This window comes from Eptatretus burgeri, chromosome 10 (assembly GCF_056783735.1).
Source record: "Eptatretus burgeri isolate ZD-2024b chromosome 10, Ebu_testis_v1, whole genome shotgun sequence".
Classification (NCBI taxonomy): domain Eukaryota; kingdom Metazoa; phylum Chordata; class Myxini; order Myxiniformes; family Myxinidae; genus Eptatretus; species Eptatretus burgeri.
Genome location: NC_140970.1, coordinates 88,714,050 through 88,737,906, shown reverse-complemented (window position 1 = coordinate 88,737,906; position 23,857 = coordinate 88,714,050). Strand labels below are relative to the sequence as shown.

The 23,857-nt window shown below is 43.1% G+C and overlaps 1 protein-coding gene across 1 annotated transcript in view; it reads left to right on the top strand.

Annotated features, from left to right (window-relative positions):
- ABCF3 (ATP binding cassette subfamily F member 3) overlaps nt 1-23,857 on the top strand; it is a 51,288-nt gene that overhangs the window by 16,935 nt on the left and 10,496 nt on the right. Inside the window, exons 4-20 of the mRNA XM_085899266.1 lie at nt 117-172; nt 253-347; nt 703-825; nt 3,357-3,461; nt 3,767-3,928; nt 4,172-4,252; nt 5,677-5,736; nt 5,863-5,919; nt 6,081-6,103; nt 10,200-10,255; nt 16,602-16,802; nt 16,921-16,997; nt 18,882-18,926; nt 19,049-19,181; nt 19,411-19,499; nt 22,349-22,440; nt 23,316-23,448. Coding sequence (XP_085755392.1) covers nt 117-172; nt 253-347; nt 703-825; nt 3,357-3,461; nt 3,767-3,928; nt 4,172-4,252; nt 5,677-5,736; nt 5,863-5,919; nt 6,081-6,103; nt 10,200-10,255; nt 16,602-16,802; nt 16,921-16,997; nt 18,882-18,926; nt 19,049-19,181; nt 19,411-19,499; nt 22,349-22,440; nt 23,316-23,448 — 1,588 coding nt within the window. The remainder of the gene's footprint in view (nt 1-116; nt 173-252; nt 348-702; nt 826-3,356; nt 3,462-3,766; nt 3,929-4,171; nt 4,253-5,676; nt 5,737-5,862; nt 5,920-6,080; nt 6,104-10,199; nt 10,256-16,601; nt 16,803-16,920; nt 16,998-18,881; nt 18,927-19,048; nt 19,182-19,410; nt 19,500-22,348; nt 22,441-23,315; nt 23,449-23,857) is intronic.

Here is a 23,857-nt window from a genome sequence, read left to right as displayed (position 1 = left end):
TGAAATATGATGGCCAGTCATCTCATTGCAAGACTGTTGGTTGTCTTTTAATGTCTTTGAAAGAAAATGTCAAATTTTTTTTCTTTCCTATTCAATTATTGCTTGTGTACTCTCAGATGTGAGAAGGGAGAGTGGAACGACCATAATGGAGGTGAAGAAGGAACCGACCATGGTGAGTTTGCTTGGAGAGGCAGAGAAAATGAATGGACGGAAGAATTGTTCTCCCGCTTATCATCTGTTGTGAATTTCTAGGTGAATGTAAAAAGGTTGGAGAAGGCTGAGGCAAGGCTGCGAGTAAAGCAGGAGCGTCGTGCGGAGCGTGATTGCGACACGACACCCAACTTCATGTGAGTCGCCCCAGTCTGCATTCCCTTTTTTGTTGTTTTTTTGTGGGGAGGGGTTTTCAATTTGTTTTTTTAAGGGAAAATAATATTTTCCTTGTTAAATGAGTCCAATGTTTGTTGATGACATTGCTAATTTTCATTAGTTATGGAAGCCCATATTGCTATTCCTCACTCTTCTGGCACAGTTGACAAACGGCATTGTTTTCGCGTCAGTAGATCCTGTTTTGATTGAAGATTAATGGATTGTTATAATCCGGCTGTTTTATTGAGGGCCTGGACGTTTGTGTCACAGAAACTATGCTTTGTTTGAATCTTTATTGCTGTTAATGTTGTCTCTGCTCTCAACAATGTTGGACAGAATTTCTGATCAGGCCACGGCAAGTCAGGCCATTAATAAGAGAGAGAGCAAGCTGGATGCTTCTGGAAAAAACAAGACGTATGATGTACGACTTGAAAACTTTGACTTGGCCTTCGGAGAGCGGTGGGTGGTCTTTACTTTATTTATTTATTTATTTATTTATTATAATGAGGAAAAAAAACAAATGGTGACATTAAGGCTTGGGAATGAACATATCTCAAGAAATGGGAATGATCACATTATGCAACCCAACTGGACTGTGTTTTAAAACAACAGCGACACCTACTCTTATTTGTAGAAGAATAGTGATAATGTGATTCATTCGATGGATTTCATTGCATTAACTACTGTGCAGTTGGCAGCTTATAACAATGTTAACAACGGTGGAACGGTGTTGTTGCCGCACGGATCGGACAACTCCAAAAGCCCGGCGTGTCTATCAAAAGACAATGGACGCCATAATACAACACTCATCTCCTGCCGGATCTTCGTGCCCAGGGTCGGTTTACTGTACCTGTCAGATGAATGAAGCAGACGGGGAATTGCGCCTGCGACTGTGTAATGGATACTAATTGGCCGAGCTAACCAATGTTATGCGATGCACTCTATCGTCTGTTGTTTCAATTATTCACTTGGGCCAAATTCCCCAGGAGTGCCATCTCAAATCAAACCCAAGCAGGATAAGTCAAGACACAATATCAACTCTTTCATTAATTTATTGCACGTAAGCAATTGAGTGGGAACTTTGTGGGAGAAATGGCGGTTGGGGAATTCAAACGGAGAAATGGTGGGAGAATTCGGAAAAGACAAGGCAAGCAAGATTCAGAAATGTACAGGCACATATACATTCCTTCTTATCCCCTACACAATATACCCATCTTCGGATGCCTTCCAACAATTAATTAACATTTTTACTTTAATTGGATCCTTACACCCAAAGAAAGGAAAGAGTTTGTGGGGAAAGAGGTGAGCAATGGCGGTGAGAAAGTAGTCGTGTGGCGTCTTTGACACACTTTTTGCAACCCCGGTTGGAGCTGTAATCGCCTCCTGCTCTGTGGTTGCAGTTTGCCTCAAGCGCACTCTCTCCAGGTCTCCTGTCAGCACCCCGGTCATGTGGATGTCCTCTTGCCGAACGCGATGGACTGCGTGGCTGCGATTATCTTGTGTCATGAGGAAAGGTGGTGGTTCCATTGTTGCATGAAAGATACTGGGCTCATCGGTGTGCGTCGGCATGCGTGTGAAAGCTGCAGAAAGTATGGAAGAAAAGCCAGAAGAAAGATGTTGAGAATGTCAAGAAATTAAAGAGAGAAAGTCGGAAAAGTGAAGAAAAGCGTCGGAGAAAGATTCATGTACAATTGGAAGTGAGAGGAAAAGTACTCGTTTCTGGACCCCCAAATTCTGACCGCAGGCTCTGTGAAAACCCCCAATTATGATTGAAAGCTCTGTATTCTTTCCTTTATTTCTTCACCCCCTCCCTTACCGCTTGGCTTTGTGAGTGATTGGTGGGGTCCTGTCTTTCGACCGAACAACGGCACCCGATTGGTGGAATGGGCCCTTGCAGGGATTACTTTCCGGGGAATGGGAGGGAGCTTGGAGATTAGCGCCCAGCTGTCAAACTTGCGAATGGCTACTGTCTGAAGCCTCTGTTGAGCTTGCGCAAACTGCTCAACAACTTCTTCGCTAAAAGAGGGGCGTGGCGACGACGTGATGCGAGTTTGTGGGAAATGGTTCGAGATGAAAATGTTCAAAGAATGAAACAACATCAACTTTGTCTAACTCGCATTCGCTACGAACATCTTTCCCCATGAATACGATGTACCAGTACTTAATTGCTAAACAGAATACTACAGCACAACTGGCTTTATATTAATCCCATGCGAATGTCCTTTGTCCTCCCCGGGTTCACTACCGCCACAATAGATTTAAATTTTAAACTGTTTTGGTCATCCAATAACCCCACCCAGTCATCCGATAGGGGGAGAGTATGAACAAGATGAGACTGAGAAAGTCAATGAAACTCTTATGGACACAACACAATGAATCATTTATATGTTTATTTTATATATTATGTATTTTGCTCCCGATGGTTTTAGTCAGTTGTGTTGTGTTCTGTTAGCATGGCATCTGATTTAAGCTGGTTTATTTGTCTGTGGTGGTTTATTTTCGCCAGATCTTTATGGCAACCAAATTCAAAAGGGAGTGGAACAGATCAACAGACCCTGCTGTGCCTCATTGGAGTTGAATTTTTCCCTTTTAATATTATGAATCCCAGTCTTGCTTATTGCAGAAATCTTAAGCTCATCCCTGGCATTAAACGCTCTTTATTCCCCTCTGTTGTTGTGCCAATAAGCTGTGCAACACACCATTTTGCCACTGAATGCCTTGCAATTTTGTACTCATCTTGACACTAATGGTGGTTGTGTTCTCCTTCTCTGTGGGTCGTTGACTTCCTCACGTGTCAATTGTATCCAAGTGCTTCCGAAGACTATCTGAATTTTCATCGCAGCTGATGATTGAGCGTTTTCCCCACCCCACCCCCATTTTTCAAAATATCTAAAATTGTTCGTGCATCCTTTAATGACATCTATTATTTTAAAATTTCTATTTTATTTGTTGTGAGAAATATCGATGTTTTAATCTCTCTGCTTTGGCAGTGTGCTGCTGTGTGGCGCAGATCTATTGCTGGTGGCAGGAAGAAGATATGGCCTAGTCGGACGGAATGGATTGGGAAAGACGACACTCTTAAAGATGATCTCAAGGTGGACTCGTTTTTGTGTGAATCTGAACATTTTTTTTTTCTGCAGAGAAAATTAGGAATTGGAGACTTGGGATTTGAACCTTGTGCATATTTAATTTTCTAAGTTTGCCCCCCCCCCCAATGTTCACGGGGTTAAAAGGTCAAATGCGAAAATATGCATGGGCATCGCTTACTATTATTATTATTATTATTATTATTATTATTATTATTATAATTTATTTAGTTTTTGACAACATAAAATAGTATTGTATTTCAAAATGTGTGTTTAAAATTTTTGTCATACCATTGTGTTTCTTATCCCAAAAGTGGAGGACTGCGCATCCCGAGCCATATGACGGTGCTGCATGTAGAGCAAGAGGTTGCGGGAGATGCCACACTGGCACTTGCCAGTGTGCTGGAGGCTGATGAAACGCGGGAGCGGCTGATCGCCCTCGAACGGGAAATCAACGCAGAGTTAAGCGCTGGCAGGTGAGCCACCCAGGGTTTTTTTTCTTCTTTATTTATTTATTTTGACACAAGAGTCTTGTTGTGATGAGTGGAGCCCTTTGACAAAGCAACTTATAATTGTGCCAAAGTTCAGCGCTTTGAGTCTTGACTACTGCTGTGGCAACCCTTTCCCATTCCCCCCGTCCCTCACCATCTCTTCCCAGGAACTACATTTGTGCCATGTCTGTGTTGTTCATTGCTCCTCATTCACCTCCCTTATTTTAGGGTCAATGGATCAGAGAGCAGCCAGTTGGCTTTGGTGTATGCAAAGCTGGAGGAAATAGAAGCAGATAAAGCACCTGCTCGGTATGCATTTCTTTGTACCTTGTATAGGATAGAAATGAATCGTACAAGATTCATCAAATATTTTTAATTTTTGAAACGTATCTGTGATACCATTCAATACTTAATGCCAGTTCTTTTGAGCTGTTGCCAGAAGCAGGTAACTACAGAAGTGTTGAATCGTTCACATTTTTCACAAATAAAACATGCAGATTACACATGTAACTCGAACTGCACTTGCTGGAGCACATACCTCTGCCAGGCTGAACAGTTTACGTTTTGTATTCAACTGATAGGCTTGATCTGCATCCAGACCTTAACCAAAACATAAACGGCTTGTTCTTGTCACCTAACCAACTCATCCACCAAGTTTTGTAATAACCTGCCCACAACTTTTTTGAGACATTGTGCAACATATCGATTTTGGCACCATCTCTCAATTGTGAAGTCACTGAGAAATTCAAAATATTCTTGGATCCGGATCCAGATCTTCACCAAAATCTAATCAATTCGTCCTTGTCACACACCCAACACGTCCACCAAGTTTCGTCCAAATCCATCCATAATAATCCATAACATATGAGCAGATACGCTGCTCACAGACAGACAAACGAGTGAACACATAACCCTCCGTCCAGCTTCAGAGGCGGAGGTAATAAGGGGTCATGGAGGAATGGGAGAAGTTGTTGCAAGACATTTTTACTTGGCACCAGTTGATTTCTACTGCACTGATAGATGACATGTTAATTTGGCAATTATTTTTCCTGATGATGGAATTTGAAGGGTTAACACATCACAAACCCAAAACTATAACCGGCCTTTCACATGGAGTATCGTGCTGTTTTAACATATTTTCTTTTTCTTTATGAACAGCTCTTTTCATGGGTGCAAAGTCTGTTTTAATTAACAAATTTCACCTCCATGTATAGCAAAAGGAGAAATGTCAGATTTTTAGCACAAAACGATCTGTTTTACTATTGCAGAGACATCAAGTCAAACTTTCTATTTTGGCCGTTTCATTAAGCGTAATCATGAAAATAGTGGAGAATCCAAAAGCACGTCCAACTTGAGGTTTAGTCAAATATACGGTCTCAAGAGTCAAACGTTCCAACTACAGATTGGCCTTCCTTCATCGGAGATCAACACACGCCATGTGTGCTCAGATTGTAAGTGTCTTCTCTCAGATGGAGTCGAGTGACACAACCATTCTCAAACCAGGCCCTTGCAGTTTGGGCTCATTGTAATTGGAGGTGGAAATGGGTGTTGTGGGGTCGTGTTGGTTCAACAGATCTTCAATGCAGTGACCCCCATACAGAATGCAAGTGTTCATTATTTTGAGACTCGACTGTACATTTATTGTTGCCTTTCTCATAGAAAAGACTGTTTTTAGCAGATGTATGTTACTTGAGCTGAGGTGGTATTTTCCTTTGTCTCCATCTTTGGTATAGGGCTTCTGTAATTCTGGCTGGCTTGGGATTCGACCCAAAGATGCAGCAACGCCCAACCAGGTTTGTGCTACACTTAGGCAGCTGTTGCTTTATTATGAACCTAAGGTATCATGGAGCAAGGTTAAAGTGAATTAGCCACTAACCATTAGTTTTCTTCATCTCTTTAATCTTAACCTGACCACACAGGGAGTTTTCGGGTGGCTGGCGAATGCGTCTTGCACTGGCTCGTGCACTCTTCTCTCGGTATGCTCTCCCATGTTGAATACCTTTTGCAGAAAACAAATCTCATTTGGCAATGCTGATATTTTGCATGGTTACTTAAAAAATAAATCTGCTTTCTCACCCTCATCCCCTTGTCCACCACCACCCCCCCCCCTTCTTTGTCATCTTCCATTTTTCCCCAGGCCTGACCTTTTGCTACTTGATGGTGAGTGACATTGTTTGAATTATTCATGTAACTTTTAACATTTGCATTGTTGGTTGAACTTATGACTCTGCTATAAATTAGTGCTGCACACAAACAGAGTTCCTGAACTCCAAATCGGTGAGTTGCACTTCTGGGCTGAGAGAGTCAAGCCAGGTTTGGCTGTCAACTTGGAAATTTTCCTGTCAAATACAATTTAATAATTGCATCATTTTGCAAGTGCGTGCCAGAGAAATGTGTGTTAGTCCTGTGTATGAATTGGATATGCTATAGAATGGTCACCTTTTTCTTTGTGGGTTTCAAAGGAAAATGTTACCTTACTCGAGCATTCCAACCGTTGCCTGTCAAGCTTTGTTGGGCATGAGCACGGGTCTCATGGCGCAGCTAAGTACCAAGTATAGATAGCGTTTAGATTTTATTGGTCGATTTAATGAGTCGCGTTTCATTATAATTAAAATTGAAACCCAATATCAAGCAGCAGGCCTGTGGAGATGACGAGTCTTCTCCACATTTTCATGTCGTGGAGTCGACAATAATCTTTTCCTCCTGAACGTTGGCGTGACAGTTGATATGTTTCATCAAAAGACGGCACGTTGTCCTTCACAAACATATTGTGTGTTATTCACGGGTTGAGAGACATAATGTTGTTACTGCATTTTTGGCGAAACCGAATAAAATGGCTCATGTCAAACAAAACACCATTTTGCAGGTTGAGAGACATAATGTTACTGAAAATTTCCCATTTCCTGCAAATTGCTAATGAAAGATAAATGGTGTTTTGTTAGACATGAGCCGTTCCATTCAACCTCGCCAAAAATGCAGTTACAACATTATGTCTCTCAACCCGCGCATTGAGGATGTAAAATGAAGTGAAACATGCGAAGCAGGATCTTTTATAAACACTTCGTTACCTACACCACCGAAGGTAGGCGGAGATTATGGTTTTACACCTGTTTGTATGTCTGCCTGTGAGTATGATGTCTCCAAACATTTTGGATGGATTCTCACAAAATTTGGTGGACAGGTTGGGTATGTGACTCAGACGAATAGATTCGATTTTGGTGAATATCCGGATCCGCATCTGAGAATTTATTTATTTATTTATATTTTTTTAAAATCTCACAAATAAATTTTTCACTATTGAGAGATAGAGCCAGAAACTACATATGGCATGATATTTCAAAAAATTGTGGACGGATTATGATTTGTTTAGGTGAAAAGAACAAGCCAATTAGGTTTTGGTTAAGGTCTGGATGCAGATCGGGCCAATCAGTGGGATGCAAAACATAAACTGTTCAGCATTGCAGAGGTATGCACTCTACCGAGTGCCGTTCTCATTGTTACCCCGCATGTGTGGAGCAAAATGTGGGATGAAGCAATTGGTTCATTTCTGTCCGTCTGATCCGTTAATGATCATCCGTTTGTATTCGAGGAACAACTTATTTAAATTGAATTTTATTTTGAACACAACTTAGAAGACAAGTTTTCCGTTTTACAGTATATTCTCTGAATTCGTCCCGATCGCACATACGCAGAGAGGCGTGTTTTTTGTTTTTTTTTGCTCTGTCTGCCTTGCAGTCAAACAAAATTGAAAATAATTTCAAACAGGAAACTTAGTTTTTTTTTTTAAAGACGTTATAAAGGACACAAACAACAGGCACGTGGAACTAATGTAACGTGTTAGATCGGGTGATGTAATAGACACTGCAAAATGTGGTAAAACCCGGAATCAATTTATTTATATGCCTTTAAACCTCAATTTAAATCGCTTTATAGCTTGAACACTGCGGAACACAAATCGCCTTTGTGATCCTTCCAAGAATGATTATATAGCAGGAGAGGGCGTGGTGTTTCAGTTGTGCTAAATTTCCGGATTTTCTTTTAACAATCTTTAAAATCATTCTTTTTTTTAAATAGAAGTATATGCTTGAACACAGTGTTGGTTATTGTGATATATATTTCTACGAAAGTTTTGTTTGCTCCTTCCATGCCCATCGAAAGAGTTCCTGCTTTGGTAGAATAATAAAAGTTTTGTTTGAAGAAACCATAGCGCCTCTTCTTCTTCAAACTCAGAAAGCAGCTTTGAAAACAGGCAACTTTGTGATGAAACAAATATTTTTGTTCCCAATAAATGTCTTGCATTTCCAACGGTACCATTTGTATTATTTTTTTACGGGAGCAGAAACTATTCAAAATGAAGTGTGATTGAGAAACTCGGCTCCTATTGTATACAGTAAACCCTCAAATATCACGGATTTGAATATCGTGGGTGTCAACCCATCACAGCAACCGATTGTCTTCCCATTTAGTTATTGTGCTATTTCATTTCGCCCAATTGTGGTTTTTGAGCTGAGATGAGTCATCATTTGCGTCCTCATGTACGATTACCTCTCATGCACCGTGTTTAATGGTGTTCAAACGTAAAACTATGGATAAAAAAAAAAATTGTGCCATAATGTAGAGAGGTTATGCTGTTGGGTAAAAAAAAATCGACTTAAATTGCTTGGAAAGAGGTGAAAGTGTGGACTCTGAAAGTGTGAAAAGGCCCTTAATGTTTGGATCGAGGACCAAGCACCGAAAAAAAGTTCCTCTGAGTGGACCGGTCATCGATGCAGGAGAAATTATTGCAGATTTACCAACGTTTCATCGAGGCACCCGGAGCCGAAGACTCCAGTTCAACCACAGCGAACCACAAGTTCCAAGCCAGGAAGGGCTGGTTTGAGAAATTCGAAAGAAGATTCTGCCTCCATCATGTAAAATTAGTCGGGGAAGTAGTATCAGCAGGCCATGATGCTGTGAAAAACTACACACCGCAGCTCATGGAACTAATCGAGGCAAAGGGATTTATGCTGGAGCAGGTTTTTAACACCGACAAGACGGCATTATTCTGGAAGACCATGGCATCGCGTATCTTCATGTCAAAGCAGGAAATATCTACCCTGGGGTTCAAGATGGTGAAGGATCGTCTTGCCCTTCTCATATGTGGCAATTCAGCAGTCGACTTCGTAATGCTCCTCATGATTAAACAGCCATCGCAAGTTATACATCCACATCTTTCTAACCCCCACCTTTTCCCCTACCCACTTTAACAGCATTATCATCATCCCAAGCGAAGTCTTGTGATTTATATTTATGGCAGAATGCAGAGTATTCTTACCCTCACTCATCTCGCTGTTTTGGAATAAATTTAAAAGGTAGAAGTGGTTTTTTTGGGGGTTTTTTTGGGTGATTACCTCCACCACCGAAGGTGAAGGAGGTTGTTTTCACCCCTGTCTGTCTGTTTGTCTGTGTACAGAATATCTCAAAGTTGTGGATGGATTCAGATGAAACTTGGTGGACACATTGGGTGTGTGACAAGGAAGAATTGATTAGCTTTTGATGAAGTTCCGGATCCGACTACTCGCATTTTTAAAGTGATTCTTCACCATTGAGAGATGGGCCCAAAAATGATATATAGCACGATATCTCAAAATTGTGGACGGATTCGGATGAAACGTGGTGGACAGGTTGAGTGTGTTGCAAGGACGAATTGATTCGATTTTGGTGAAGATCCGAATCCGGATACAGATACGATAATTATTTAATTTTTAATGTGATTCTTCACCATTGAGAGAAGGAGGAGTTTATTAGGACCATACTCTGTGCAGAGCGTTGGTGCTGCTTAATCAGTCTCCTTGGCTATTGGGCACAATCCTGGACGGGTCGCCACTCCGCCACAGTATACCAGCATGCTGGCACTCATTTTGCCGACCTCGGAAGGATAACAGGCCGAGTTAACCCCACCTGGTATTAATTCAACAGCTGAGCGGGATTTGAACTCAGAACCCGAAGATCCAAAGCCCAACACCAGGCATACCATTGAGAGATAGGGCCAAAAACGATATAGTACTGTATAGCATGATATTTCAAAAATTTATTGGGCCTGATATGTTCTCATGGATCAGGCATTACGTGGCAGAGGTGTGCACTCTACCGAGTGCCCTTCTGGTTTGAACATGAGATTTTCTTGCTATAATGTTTACTGCACCATCTGAGCAAAGCAAGGTGTTGCACCCTCCGGGCTGCGGTGCATTTACCTCATGTCGTTTGTCATTGGCAGAGCCGACGAACATGTTGGATGTGCGTGCCATATTGTGGTTGGAAAACTACCTTCAGGTAGGGGCAGTATGGAATACCGTGTGTAGAATGTACGGGTACAGGGCGGAATGGAATGTTGCTCATTGGCAAGCTGTCAAAATGTGTGCTTGGTATTCATTTGTGCACAAACTTTGGGTTTGTTCACCAAACTATTTGTACATCCAACGTTTTTTATTTTTATTTTTATTTTTTTCCCCTTGTGCACCGAACATGTTTATTTTGCAAATAATTGTGCAGCATTTGGTGTTTCATTACCTTCGCATTCTGCGAAAGGTTGTGTTTTGGTCGCTGTGTATTTATTCATTTGTGAATTTGTGTGTTTGTTTGTTATTCGCATAACTCAGAAAGTATTAAACTGAATTGCATGAAATTTGGTGGGATGATTCGTGAGTATCCAAGGACGATTTGATTAGATTTTGGGAGCGATCGGGTCAAAGGTCAAGGTCATGAAAAGGTCAAAAACACTCTTTTGAGCATAACTTCCTTCATAATACAGCTATCGACATGCAACCACCGCCATATTGTTCCATGACTAGATACCTTTCGGATATGTAGTATCGGATTTGACATAACGTCATCGGAAGTGCGTCAAAATGACGTCAAAAGATGACGTCATTTTTCAACTTTTTAATTTTTCAGTGTTTATCATTCCATTTTGTTGGACTGCCTTCAAGGAGGTTACACACCAAATTTGACGTCAATCGGACTGACGGCTGTGACGTCATGGACGTTTTAAATGACTTTTTTCAAATGTGCCCGGAAAAAAGTTGCGGCGGCGAAGGTATGCGCTCTACCGAGTGCCCGTTCTAGTTTATTTTATTTTTTTTTCATTCATGTGACGTCAACTAAAAGTTCTTTGTTTTTTTTTTATTTTTTTTTAACAGCCATGGATTTTGTTGGTTGTGTTTTAAACTCCTGTGGTAGTTTAGCTGTGACTGAGAAACTTAAAGCACATTTGTGTGAATTTCAAAAGGTTTTCACCCGAGCTTAAAAAAATATATAAAAAATTGCCACGTAAAGTTGAATGTGTACCATGAGTTTCATAAATCTGACCAGAATATAATCCAGAAGCTTTCTACATCATACAATTATGACCTTCCTAAAATTGGGCGTCGAGATGGCATCCAATATTCATGTAAAGGTACCTCTCTTTCGGCTTCTCCCATTTTTACATGGGGTTGCCATTTTATGTAAAGGTCGCCAAAAAAAAAAATCTGCAGATCTTGTAATTTCTCAAGGCAGCATTTTCACCGACGTCCACGAAGACCTGTGCCGGTCCAAAGTCTCAGGAAGAGTTTTCCCAGAAATTCAACACTCCCTATCAACAAGTAGCTGGCGTCGTGTCACAAGCTTCTTGAACTGTTCAATGCAGATCCATCGGCTCTTATTGTTTGTCTGATTGCTGTTGATGAAACGTGGCTTCACCACTGCTGGGATCCTGAAACTAAATCGGAAACCATGCAATGGAAGCACTAGGGATCACCGCCATCCAAGAAATTTCACACCTAACCTTCAGCTGGCAAGATCGTAACTTCGTTTTCTTGGGAACCAAGGGAATTCTACCAATTGACAATATGCCTCACAAAACGATGAATAAAAAAAATCAACTTCAAACAAATATTGTGGCAGGCCGTCAAGGACAAACACTGAGGGATATTTGCCAAAAGTGTGTTCTTCCTCCATGACAAAGCATCCGTGGGCCAGGCCCGTGTTGCACAGACTTCTATTTGTGACCGTGACTTTGAGCAGCTGGATCTCACCCCCTCTTCCACCCCCCCTCTTCCACCCCCCCTCTTCCACCCCCTCTTCCACCCCCCTCTTCCACCCCCTCTTCCACCCCCCTCTTCCACCCCCTCTTCCACCCCCTCTTCCACCCCCTCTTCCACCCCCTCTTCCACCCCCTCTTCCACCCCCCTCTTCCACCCCCCTCTTCCACCCCCTCTTCCACCCCCTCTTCCACCCCCCTCTTCCACCCCCTCTTCCACCCCCTCTTCCACCCCCTCTTCCACCCCCTCTTCCACCCCCTCTTCCACCCCCCTCTTCCACCCCCTCTTCCACCCCCTCTTCCACCCCCTCTTCCACCCCCTCTTCCACCCCCCTCTTCCACCCCCTCTTCCACCCCCCTCTTCCACCCCCCTCTTCCACCCCCTCTTCCACCCCCCTCTTCCACCCCCTCTTCCACCCCCCTCTTCCACCCCCCTCTTCCACCCCCTCTTCCACCCCCTCTTCCACCCCCTCTTCCACCCCCTCTTCCACCCCCTCTTCCACCCCCTCTTCCACCCCCTCTTCCACCCCCTCTTCCACCCCCTCTTCCACCCCCTCTTCCACCCCCCTCTTCCACCCCCCTCTTCCACCCCCTCTTCCACCCCCTCTTCCACCCCCTCTTCCACCCCCTCTTCCACCCCTCTTCCACCCCCCTCTTCCACCCCCTCTTCCACCCCCTCTTCCACCCCCTCTTCCACCCCCTCTTCCACCCCCTCTTCCACCCCCTCTTCCACCCCCCTCTTCCACCCCCTCTTCCACCCCCCTCTTCCACCCCCTCTTCCACCCCCTCTTCCACCCCCTCTTCCACCCCCTCTTCCACCCCCTCTTCCACCCCCCTCTTCCACCCCCTCTTCCACCCCCCTCTTCCACCCCCTCTTCCACCCCCTCTTCCACCCCCTCTTCCACCCCCTCTTCCACCCCCCTCTTCCACCCCCTCTTCCACCCCCCTCTTCCACCCCCTCTTCCACCCCCTCTTCCACCCCCTCTTCCACCCCCTCTTCCACCCCCTCTTCCACCCCCCCTCTTCCACCCCCTCTTCCACCCCCTCTTCCACCCCTCTTCCACCCCCTCTTCCACCCCCTCTTCCACCCCCTCTTCCACCCCCTCTTCCACCCCCCTCTTCCACCCCCTCTTCCACCCCCCTCTTCCACCCCCCTCTTCCACCCCCTCTTCCACCCCCTCTTCCACCCCCTCTTCCACCCCCTCTTCCACCCCCTCTTCCACCCCCTCTTCCACCCCCCTCTTCCACCCCCTCTTCCACCCCCCTCTTCCACCCCCTCTTCCACCCCCTCTTCCACCCCCTCTTCCACCCCTCTTCCACCCCCTCTTCCACCCCTCTTCCACCCCCTCTTCCACCCCCTCTTCCACCCCCCTCTTCCACCCCCCTCTTCCACCCCCTCTTCCACCCCCCCTCTTCCACCCCCTCTTCCACCCCCCTCTTCCACCCCCTCTTCCACCCCCTCTTCCACCCCTCTTCCACACCCCTCTTCCACCACCCCTCTTCCACCCCTCTTCCACCCCCTCTTCCACCCCCTCTTCCACCCCTCTTCCACCCCCCTCTTCCACCCCCTCTTCCACCCCCTCTTCCACCCCCCTCTTCCACCCCCTCTTCCACCCCCTCTTCCACCCCCTCTTCCACCCCCCTCTTCCACCCCCTCTTCCACCCCCTCTTCCACCCCCCTCTTCCACCCCCTCTTCCACCCCCTCTTCCACCCCCTCTTCCACCCCCCTCTTCCACCCCCCTCTTCCACCCCCCTCTTCCACCCCCCTCTTCCACCCCCCTCTTCCACACCCCTCTTCCACCCCTCTTCCACCCCCCTCTTCCACCACCCCCTCTTCCACCACCCCCTCTTCCACACCCCCTCTTCCACACCCCCTCTTCCACACCCCCAATCCCTGTACAGCCCAGATCTTTTTACACATTGGGATCCTGTCTGCCTAGCCGCTGGTTTGTCGATGGCAAGAAACTGACTGAAGCAACTGAGACAGAGCTGAAGGAGAAATCTCAAAGCTTCCAGTTTCTTTTCCGATTAAAATTTTATTTAACAAGTTTATTTTATGACTTGAATGTGGATTATGTCCAAGTTGGCTGTACTCGTTGCTGAGGTTGTTGTGTGAAAGAGGTCACTTGAAAAAAGGCTCTGGTGAGTTTTTACATTATTAAATGCTGTCTTTTAAAAAAATCATTTGAGTAATGGTGTATTCATTTTGTTAAGGCCCGGTCACACCTTGACGTTTTAGCCAGCGATGGCAACGTATTAAAATGTATGTAAAACGCTGGCTTACGTTGAACTTTTGATGTTTTTTTTAAAGATTCGGATGTATTCATAGCGACTTGGTCTTATGTATAACGCATTGGTAACGGACACAGAACGTTTCGTTGTGTTATAGATAATTTATACCAACGAATGCTGAACCTGTTGTCGGCCTACACAACCGATGCCCAACGATAGTCTAACTTGGGCATAGCGCGTTGCACGAATCGCCGACGATGTCGTGACGTAGCCTATTAAAAGGCTGACGCACAACGATTCGAATCATAACTGCCGTAGAAATGGAAGTGTCAACATCGCGGTCACACCTTGGCGATCTTGCCAGCGTATGCCGACCTAAGAAAAATGTGTCTAAAACGTTGGGGCACGTCAAATACGGTATGAGTAAGTTTGGTATACGTGAGTAGAACGCTAAAGTACGCTATCGTATGTCGTAGTAAGTAGAGTACGTCAAATTTTAAACATGTTCAAAATTTTACGACTTACTCGGCGTATGACACACGTTCCGCATGCGATGGGGATAAGTTTTACACACGATATGTGGACGCTTACACACGTCCACAAAGGCTACTTATAAGCTACTCATAAGTCAAAACGCGTCGCGGTAATGTCTTTTTTTACGCGAAACTTATTTATAACTTATGTTTGACGTGCTTTGAACCAATTCTTTACATAGTCCCAACACACATCGACGTATGTAGACGTATTCCAATGACGTCTTCCGGTCGACAAAAAAAAAAAAAAAATTAACGTGTTTCTAGCTTACAACTGCCATATAAAGACATGTTCCCAGCGGTTTTGGGAATTGGTATATAAAAATGCTGCTCATAAAAGGGGAACCCAACAGTGTTTTCGAGTCCTTTTTGAGTCGATGTCCATGTCAGCAGTATCAGTATTAGTATTAGTAGTAGTTTGTTCATGTTGGCAGTAGTAGGTGAGTGTGAGGGGGAGGGTGTGGGTTATGATGGATCGTCCTTGCGTCCGCGTGTCCACGGGTAGGAGACATCTTTTCACCATTGTTCGAAGTTTTTCGCGGCTAATTTTTTATGGGGCTTTTTCAACAATGAGCTATGGCTTGCTTTTACGATTTAGGTCTATTCATAACGGGTTGGACAAATGCACAATGAACTAATAATGTGCATAGAGCGCTTTGATTACTTATAGATACGATATAACAACGAATAATTATCGTGAAGCCGGCGTTCACAAACTATTCCCAACGATAGCCTAACTTATCCATATCGTGCGGCAGTTTATCTTTGCCAGTGACGTAGGGTTTGCTATTCATAGGCTGCCACTTAACGATTTAAATGGCTGCATCTCCACTATTGAAAGTCGACGCTTGCGCTCAACAATTGGATTTTTTTTTACACTCAACGACTTTTAAACGGTACCACTCAGCTATTTCATTGTTTACAATGAACGATTTAAATTGCTGTCACTCGCCTTTGTTTTTTGACGCTGGGGTTTTGAAATTTGAAGCGTTTCTTCTGAACGTGTTAAAACGCTCAAACTCGACTATTTTAAATAGACGCTGCCGATGGACAATTGGAATCATAGCCAAGCTAGACATCGAAGTGTGAACATCCTCGTCATGCCGAAGAAAAGTTTTTGAAGAATGCTGCAAATAAGTGTCCTGGCCGTGGCCGTGGACGCTGACGCAAGGACGATCCATTATACCGACGTCTTTCAGCCTTGAGTAACTTAAAAGTAACGTCTGTCGACGTGTGGCAACGATCGCGTAACGTGCCAACAACACGTTAATCATAGGTTAGAAATAAGTTTCGGGTACGCGAAACATTACCTCGGCGTGTCTCAACTTATTAACTTACAAGTAGCATGAGTTGACGTCTGTCAACGATCGCAGACCGTGCATACAACTTGTGGCCAGCGTAGCGGAACGTGTGAGTCATACGTCGTGAAATTTCAAGCATGAAAAAATTTGAGGACAACCAAAAAGTACAACGTTTAAAGCCAGCGTACAACGACGTATGGCAGTGTTTTTCAGCGTGCTCTCAATGTTATCAAAACTTACCCATAACGTATTCAACGTGTGCCAGCGTTTTAGAAAAAAAATTCAAAAATCGGCATACGTTGGCTCAAACGTCAAGGTGTGACCGAGCCTTTAACCTCACCAGAGTACAAGGTTTTGCATTTGGATGCATTTGTCTCTGTCTTTTTTTTATATATATATATATATATATATATATATATATATATATATATATATATATATATATATATATATATATATATATATATATATATATATATATTTTGTTTTGCAATGTCTGAAACAAACTGTACTTTGCCCTTCACCTTTTCAGACTTGGCCATCCACATTGCTCGTGGTGTCCCACGACAGAAACTTCCTAAATGCCGTGGCTACAGACATTGTTCACCTGCATTCACGTCGGCTGGACACGTATCGTGGAAACTTCGAGAACTTCGACAAGGCCAAGGAGGAGAAGCTGAAAAGCCAGCAGAGGGAGTATGAGGCACAGCAGCAATATCGAGAGCACATTCAGGTCAGAAGCGCTCTGTCTGTGGGGACCATGTTTAGCTGGCCTATAGAGCAATACTCATGATTTGAGAGCCTGCTGAGCATCTTAACTTTTAAACGTCCCCCCCCACCCTCATATTTAGGTTTTCATCGATCGGTTTCGCTGCAATGCAAACCGTGCAGCACAGGTGCAGAGCAAGCTAAAACTGCTTGAGAAGCTGTGAGTTCTTTCTCCATTTTATCTTGTTTTCTGATATTTTCTCGTGTGTCGTTGTTACTTTGTCATTCCTGAATACTTTTATTCATATTTATGTGTCCTTTTGGGTCTAAGTTAAAAAAAAATTGGTTGCCAAAACAGGATGGACCTTTTGCAGGCACCCCAAGTTGGTCATTTTCTTTGCAACAAGTGCTGGTGTAGCATATGAGTTCATCGCTCCCAAGAGTTGAGGTGCTATTTGAATATAATACCTCATTGACTGTTTGCTAGCTCAACACTTTCAGAGAAGCACTCAACACTGATGACTTCCAGTGAGTCAGAAATGGGTCTGTGGATTGATTTCCTTTCAGGGGTGGGAAGGGGGCCTGGCATTGCCACAAATCCTTCCAAAACCTGAATAAGCTGACTGATACTGTGGTTGGTGTATGCTGTAATCTGCAACTGGCTTCACCACTGGGATCCTGAAACCAAATTGGAACCCATGTAGTGGAAGCACCAGGGATCACCACCATCCAAGAAAATTCATGCCCAACTGTGACCCTTCAGGTGACCAACCAGGGGTGCTTGCCACCATCCTGTTTTGGCAACCAAATGTTTTCTTTTCTTTTCTTTTAGACCCATAAGGACAGTAGGTTAGGTATATAATATACTGCAACCGAGTCAGGAGTTACATTTTAACTTTAATATACGAATATACGTGACTACTGTGTGTGTGTGTGTGTGTGTGTGTGTGTGTGTGTGTGTGTGTGTGTGTGTGTGTGTGTGTGTGTGTGTGTGTGTGTGTGTGTGTGTGTGTGTGTGTGTGTGTGTGTGTGTGTGTGTGTGTGTGTGTGTGTGTGTGTGTGTGTGTGTGTGTATATGTATATATATATATATATGTATATATATATATATATATATGTATATATATATATATATATATATATATATATATATATATATTCATTTTTTCTGCCTGTGAAGAATCTTCATTTATTTATCTTGTGGAAAATATTTAGCCAAACAAGTGGAATGAAAGGTCATTTATCTACTGACAAGTGAGACTACACTTTGTCCCTTTTGGTGTCATGTGTGTGTGGTGGGTAAGGAGTTAATTTGATACATACTTGTTTGCCTTCCTTGTCTTCCTTCCCCATGACCGTTGTCCATTTATAAAATATACCTGATCTTGGGGGTGAAATGTGGCTGTTGTAGTTCCTCCTTAGCTGATTAAGAAAGACCTGTTGAGAAATATTTGGCTGCGGCATATAACGTTGCATATCCAGACTGCATCACTCATCAGGCTCACTCAGCCTAATTGGCATCAAGATGTGCGACGTCTAATCGACGTAACATTGGGCCGATTTGGACTTCTAATCCATAGTATGTCCATAGGGAAGACCCCAAAATGGTCCACCGTTATGGCTGCATTGAAGCGACATGCTGGATTCCATCCGGGACGACAATAACAGTATATTGAAGTGAGGCATAAACACCAATTATTATTCTTCGAGTAATTTGGTGATGAGCTCTTCCGTGTTTAGTTTTATTGCAAAGGAAATCGGATTTGACTCCAACTTGTGATTTAGATGCTTTATAGGCTAATCATTTCATCTTGACTAATGCTGTCCACATGGGAATGTCGATGGCCATCCGCAGATGTCCTGATGGCCTTCTTCGTAACCCTCATTCCCGTGTGCCCCACCTTCTCTCTTCCCTGTTACAATTCATATTTTGATTTGTTTGTACAGTATTGTACAACCATTTTGAATTTCCATGATGATTAAAGTACGGTTCTGTTATGTCTGTATAAATAGTGTAATTGGGTAACTGTCTCAGGACACTTACTTTCCCCTGTGACTGGTTACTCTGTCCATCTCGCATATTGTCTTTTGCTTGCACCCACAGGCCTGAACTCAAGCCCATTGATAAAGAGCAGGAAGTTGTCATTCGGTGAGCCGAGACATGAGCACGTGTTGAAAAGAGTTATGAAAGGAAATGGTGTTGGAAAAATAGACTTTGCTTACATTTTCTCCCCCTTAAAGCAATTTAAAAAGCAAATACAATTTCCACAGATTGCCTGATGGTTTTGAACGCCTGTCGCCACCCGTGCTGCAGCTTGACACCGTCTCATTTTACTACGATCCAGAAAAGTGCATTTTTAATAAAATCAATGTCTCACTGGACCTGGAATCGCGTGTCTGCATCGTAAGTACTGCTCGAATGAACCCGCAGCAACAAGAAGAAAATTTTTAAATGCTTTTTTATAATTATTAAAAGTGAGAATACTGATTGAAAAAAATGAAATACTGGTTTTGTTGAACCTTGCTGGGATTTGGGAAGGTGTTCAGACACCATGCATTTTTACGTGCTGGTTTATGAAAAATGATAAATAAAAAATTCAATTACACATCACAACTTCCACATTCTTTCACAGGTTGGAGAGAATGGAACTGGAAAAACTACATTGCTTAAACTGCTCCTGGGGGACTTGTCACCTGTTAGTGGTATACGTCATGCCCATAGGTAAGATGTCAGCAGTTTTGATGCACTGTCCCTTGCCACATCCACTAACACGTACACAACAGTTGATGTGGGCCATTTATTGATTACGCGCACAAAAATTCATAATTTGACCTTCCACCCTTGCTGTGTCCCCGTGTGCCACATTTTTAACCCACCCACCTTTCCACAAGCCAAATACATACTCCCTTTTCTTTCCTCCTATTCCTCCATATAGGAGAAAACATGAATAATTGTTACCTTGATCTTGTGTATTAATGCAGTGTTGGTTTGTAGTACGTGGCTGGATGAAACTGAACCAATTATAGGTACTAGGTTGACCTATATAACCTGGTAATTTGTGAATGCAGGTAATCTTGGAAAAAAAACAAAAAAAAAACATGTATGTATACACACACACACACGATTCCTAGTGTCAGTTTATCCAAGGGGGTGAAGAGGAAGTAGGACTTGGAGTACACATCAAGCAACGATGGGACAAATGAAAGACTGTGCATTATTTGACTATTTCCTCCACCCCCCCCCCCCCAGACTTAAAAAATAAATTTCTAACTTAACATCTTTGCTCTTTATTTCTTTGGGTTCATTCTTCATCTTCTGTTTGATTATGTTTACACAATATCCTGATGCTGTGTGGACTTTCCCCACTGACAGACCTCTGGTAACTTATACATGTTGCTGCATTTGAGCCTGGGGAGTAACTGCTGAAATCTATCAATTTGGGTTCTTCCTGACATTTGTTCTTTGTTCCTTTAATACTTCTTTCGAATTCTTTCACAATTCTCTTTATTCATTCTAATTCTTGCTGTTTCTTCTCTTTTAAACTCTCTTTCTCTCTTTTATTTTCTATGTATCTAAGGAGAGGTGAATTCTTGCAGAATTTTTTTTCTGTACGGCTCACTTGGCTGCGCCCAGGTGGGTTTGAGGGTAGCGGCTGGAACCTGAATTCTATCCAGGTTCCTCCTGATGACTCCATATTTGCTCTTCACTTCTTCTTGGTTCCTTCTTGGTCTTCTGCTTGATTATGGATTCAAAATTCCACGAAAGATGATTCAACATCACGTGTAACAAATTGGTTACCTAACTTATCAGTTACATTATTGTAAAATTCCGTATTATTGAGTCGCTGTATAACGAGGGATGTATACACTCCAGGGCAAAAAAGAAATGAACCAAGTCAATTTTTAAACTTTTTTTGTCATAACTATTATCATACTTTAAAAAAAAAAACACTAACACAGAACATGCAGAAGTAACTACAAATCGGTATGAAATAGCTTGTCCCTTAGCTTTCCTTAAGTAATCCAGTCTTGGTCAAACTTTCAGAAAGTTTCTTGCACCGAGAAATGTCAATATTGTCCCATTCATCTTTGACAGCTTCCCAAAGTTGATCAGAATTTGCAGATTACCTTCCAATAAGTTTGTGCTGAATATATAGACCCAACGATTCTCCATGGGGTTCAAATCGGGACTCTGACCAGGCCAGAACACAAGTTTCAGGAACTTTCTCCAACCACCTTTTGGTGGCTTTTGCAATCTGGACAGGGGCATTATCTTGTTGAAAAATGACTTCTTTGCTTTTCTCTCCAGGAAATAACTTTTGGAAGCTGGGAAGTAACCCTTTCTCTAATGTTTTCTGGTATTCCTTGGCCGTGGTTGACTGTTCACACCTTGGCTCACCAACACCAGCAGACGAAAATTCATCCCAGACCATGATTCCACCTCCTCCATGCTTCACAGTTGTTCAAATGCATTCAGGGTTGAATCTCTCATGATCTGCAAAAGCAACATTCTGGGGCATCACTGCAAAGCTTAAATCTTGATTCATCACTCCACAGAACTCTCCAAAACCAGTCTGAATCAGTTTTCATATTTGGTCAAAAAATGAAATCCGTCCTGAATGTTTGTTTGTTTTTCTTCGATAACAGAGGCTTCTTCGCACACCTTGAGGCAAAACCAGCATCAGTCAACCTTCTTGTGATGGTACTTCTGGAAACAGTCTTGTTTTCAGCAGTTCTGAACTCCTTTGACAGTTTCCACAGGCTTTTATTTATTTCCTGGAGAACCGAGAATTTCAGTCGCCTGTCATCTTTACTTGTTGGGGCTCCTAGGCCTGCCAGATTCCTTCTTCGTTGCAATAGAACCAGTTTTCTGGAACTGTAGACCTATTCTCTTTATGGTAGGCAGAGAAATAGGGATTTTCTCCTCCTTCAGGAGCTTGTGGATTTCAGAATATGCCTTGCCTGTTTGACGAAGACGAGCGATTCGATTTTTAATATCCTCATCAGCATGGAGTTTCTCTTTCTTTGAAGGCATTTCTAAATTGAAACACAAAAACATGTCATCTAGGTGGGGTTGACTTTTCTCTTCTGGACGGAGATCAACACCAGGTGGGGTTGACTCAGCCTGCCATCCTTCTGAGGTCGGCGAAATGATTACCAGTATCCTGGTATAGGGGCACAGCATCAGCGGCATAGTTGTGCCCCAACAAAATGATAGCTTCCCGGCAGCCAAGCTGCCAATGCAAGAAGAAGAAAGTGGATTTCCGGCCAAGTAAGTCGGTCGTTAGCTTTCCGGCCAAGTAAGTCGGTCGTTAGCTTTCCGGCCAAGTAAGTCGGTCGTTAGCTTTCCGGCCAAGTAAGTCGGTCGTTAGCTTTCCGGCCAAGTAAGTCGGTCGTTAGCTTTCCAACGGTATCATTTTTGCATTCTATTACAACAGGAACCCTTTAGAATGATTGTTTGATACGGATGGAAGCTTCTCCTTTTAATAATAAATATAGGTTATTTGGGATCGTTTTGTTGTGCCTTTCACTTTACCTTTTCCCTGACTCCACCCTTCTCCCTCATTTTAGGAATTTGAAATTGGGGTATTTCAGTCAGCATCATGTGGATCAGCTGACTATGCACTTGAATGCTGTGCAGGTTCTTGCATCACATTATCCAGGTAAATACATACCCCTTTGGTGTCTCCACCTTTATCAATTGTTATTTTGCTGTTCCTTGAAGGGGGCATTTCTTTCGATCTGTTCTTGGACATATGCGCACAGAGAGGGGCCACAGGAAGTTATGCTTGCATTAAATAACTGACAACAGCCAGCTGACAAATTCCAATAAAGAGTTTTTGGTCCTTTGGATGTGAACTGTTGAGACTGTGGGGTGGTGCTTTTAGATTATTGTAAAAGGATTTTAAAACTCCAAGACAGTATCAGAAAAAATTTGAAGAAAACCATGTTGCATTCTTTAAAAAATAAATTGGCAAAATTCGTTTTGGTTTCAAAATTAAAAACATGACCGGTAATAGGACTATTTGATTAGTTTCTTGTTGGGAAATGGGTTGAGTAAAAGCATTGTGGAATCTTCTGCATATAAAGCAATGAGTGGAGGCAAGATTTATATTTTCATAAAGTAATCGTGTTCTCTGGGAGAGTGGCCCGTGATTGCAGTTTCTTTTCTTCATTTTTACTTCAACAACAAGTGCATACACTTCATCAGGCACTAGATTCATTCACTCTGCCTTTTTATACTGCACGCTTTGCTTGACATCACAACTGTTCGACACATGCCACATGCGCTTGCCTCTGGATTAACAAATTACATCAAAGTTTAATTTACTTTGAGCTATTCAATGAAACCCTGCTTCAGTTTCATTGGTTCGCAGATTTGCCTCACAGAAATGGCTTTTTGGTGAGTTTACAGCACCATGTTTTTTTTTTTTTAATCTTTATTTTTTTAACATGGGATTTGAGGTTCGTGGAGGAACAAAAAAGCAAATGTGTAGTTTGTGCCATTTGTTTTCTAACCTCTGCCACTTCCATGCAGGATCTCCCGAGGAGTCGTACAGGCAGCAGCTTGGCCGGTACGGTGTGTCTGGAGAGCTGGCCTTGCGTCCTGTGGCCACACTTTCTGGTGGACAGAAGTCCCGTGTCGCCTTTGCACTCATCACTATGGCAAGGCATGTATGATTTAATTTTGTTAACATCTAACATCAACTGTTTCAAAATTAATGTCAGCTACAACATTTAAAATATTTTATTTTATTTTATTTTATTTTTTGCTTATATGGGGTCATTCATATCTTTTATATACAGAAATGTCTGCTCGTAGAGGAGTTTAGTGACAAAACGCAGCAGATTCTTTCATCGACAGTGGATCGTAGTGAAGCAAGGAGACAGACATCTCACATGAGTGGATAAGTGCCATAAAGGATAAGGGTGGAGGACGGGGTGGGGGGGTTTTGACGGTGGGGAGATGGGGAAGGGCTTAGTCACAGAGTATACAAGAAAGGAAAGGGTAGGTATGGGAGAAAAGCTTGAGGTGACTGGCAAGAAGACTGGAGCAAAGAGGCCAAAATTGAGCAGAGA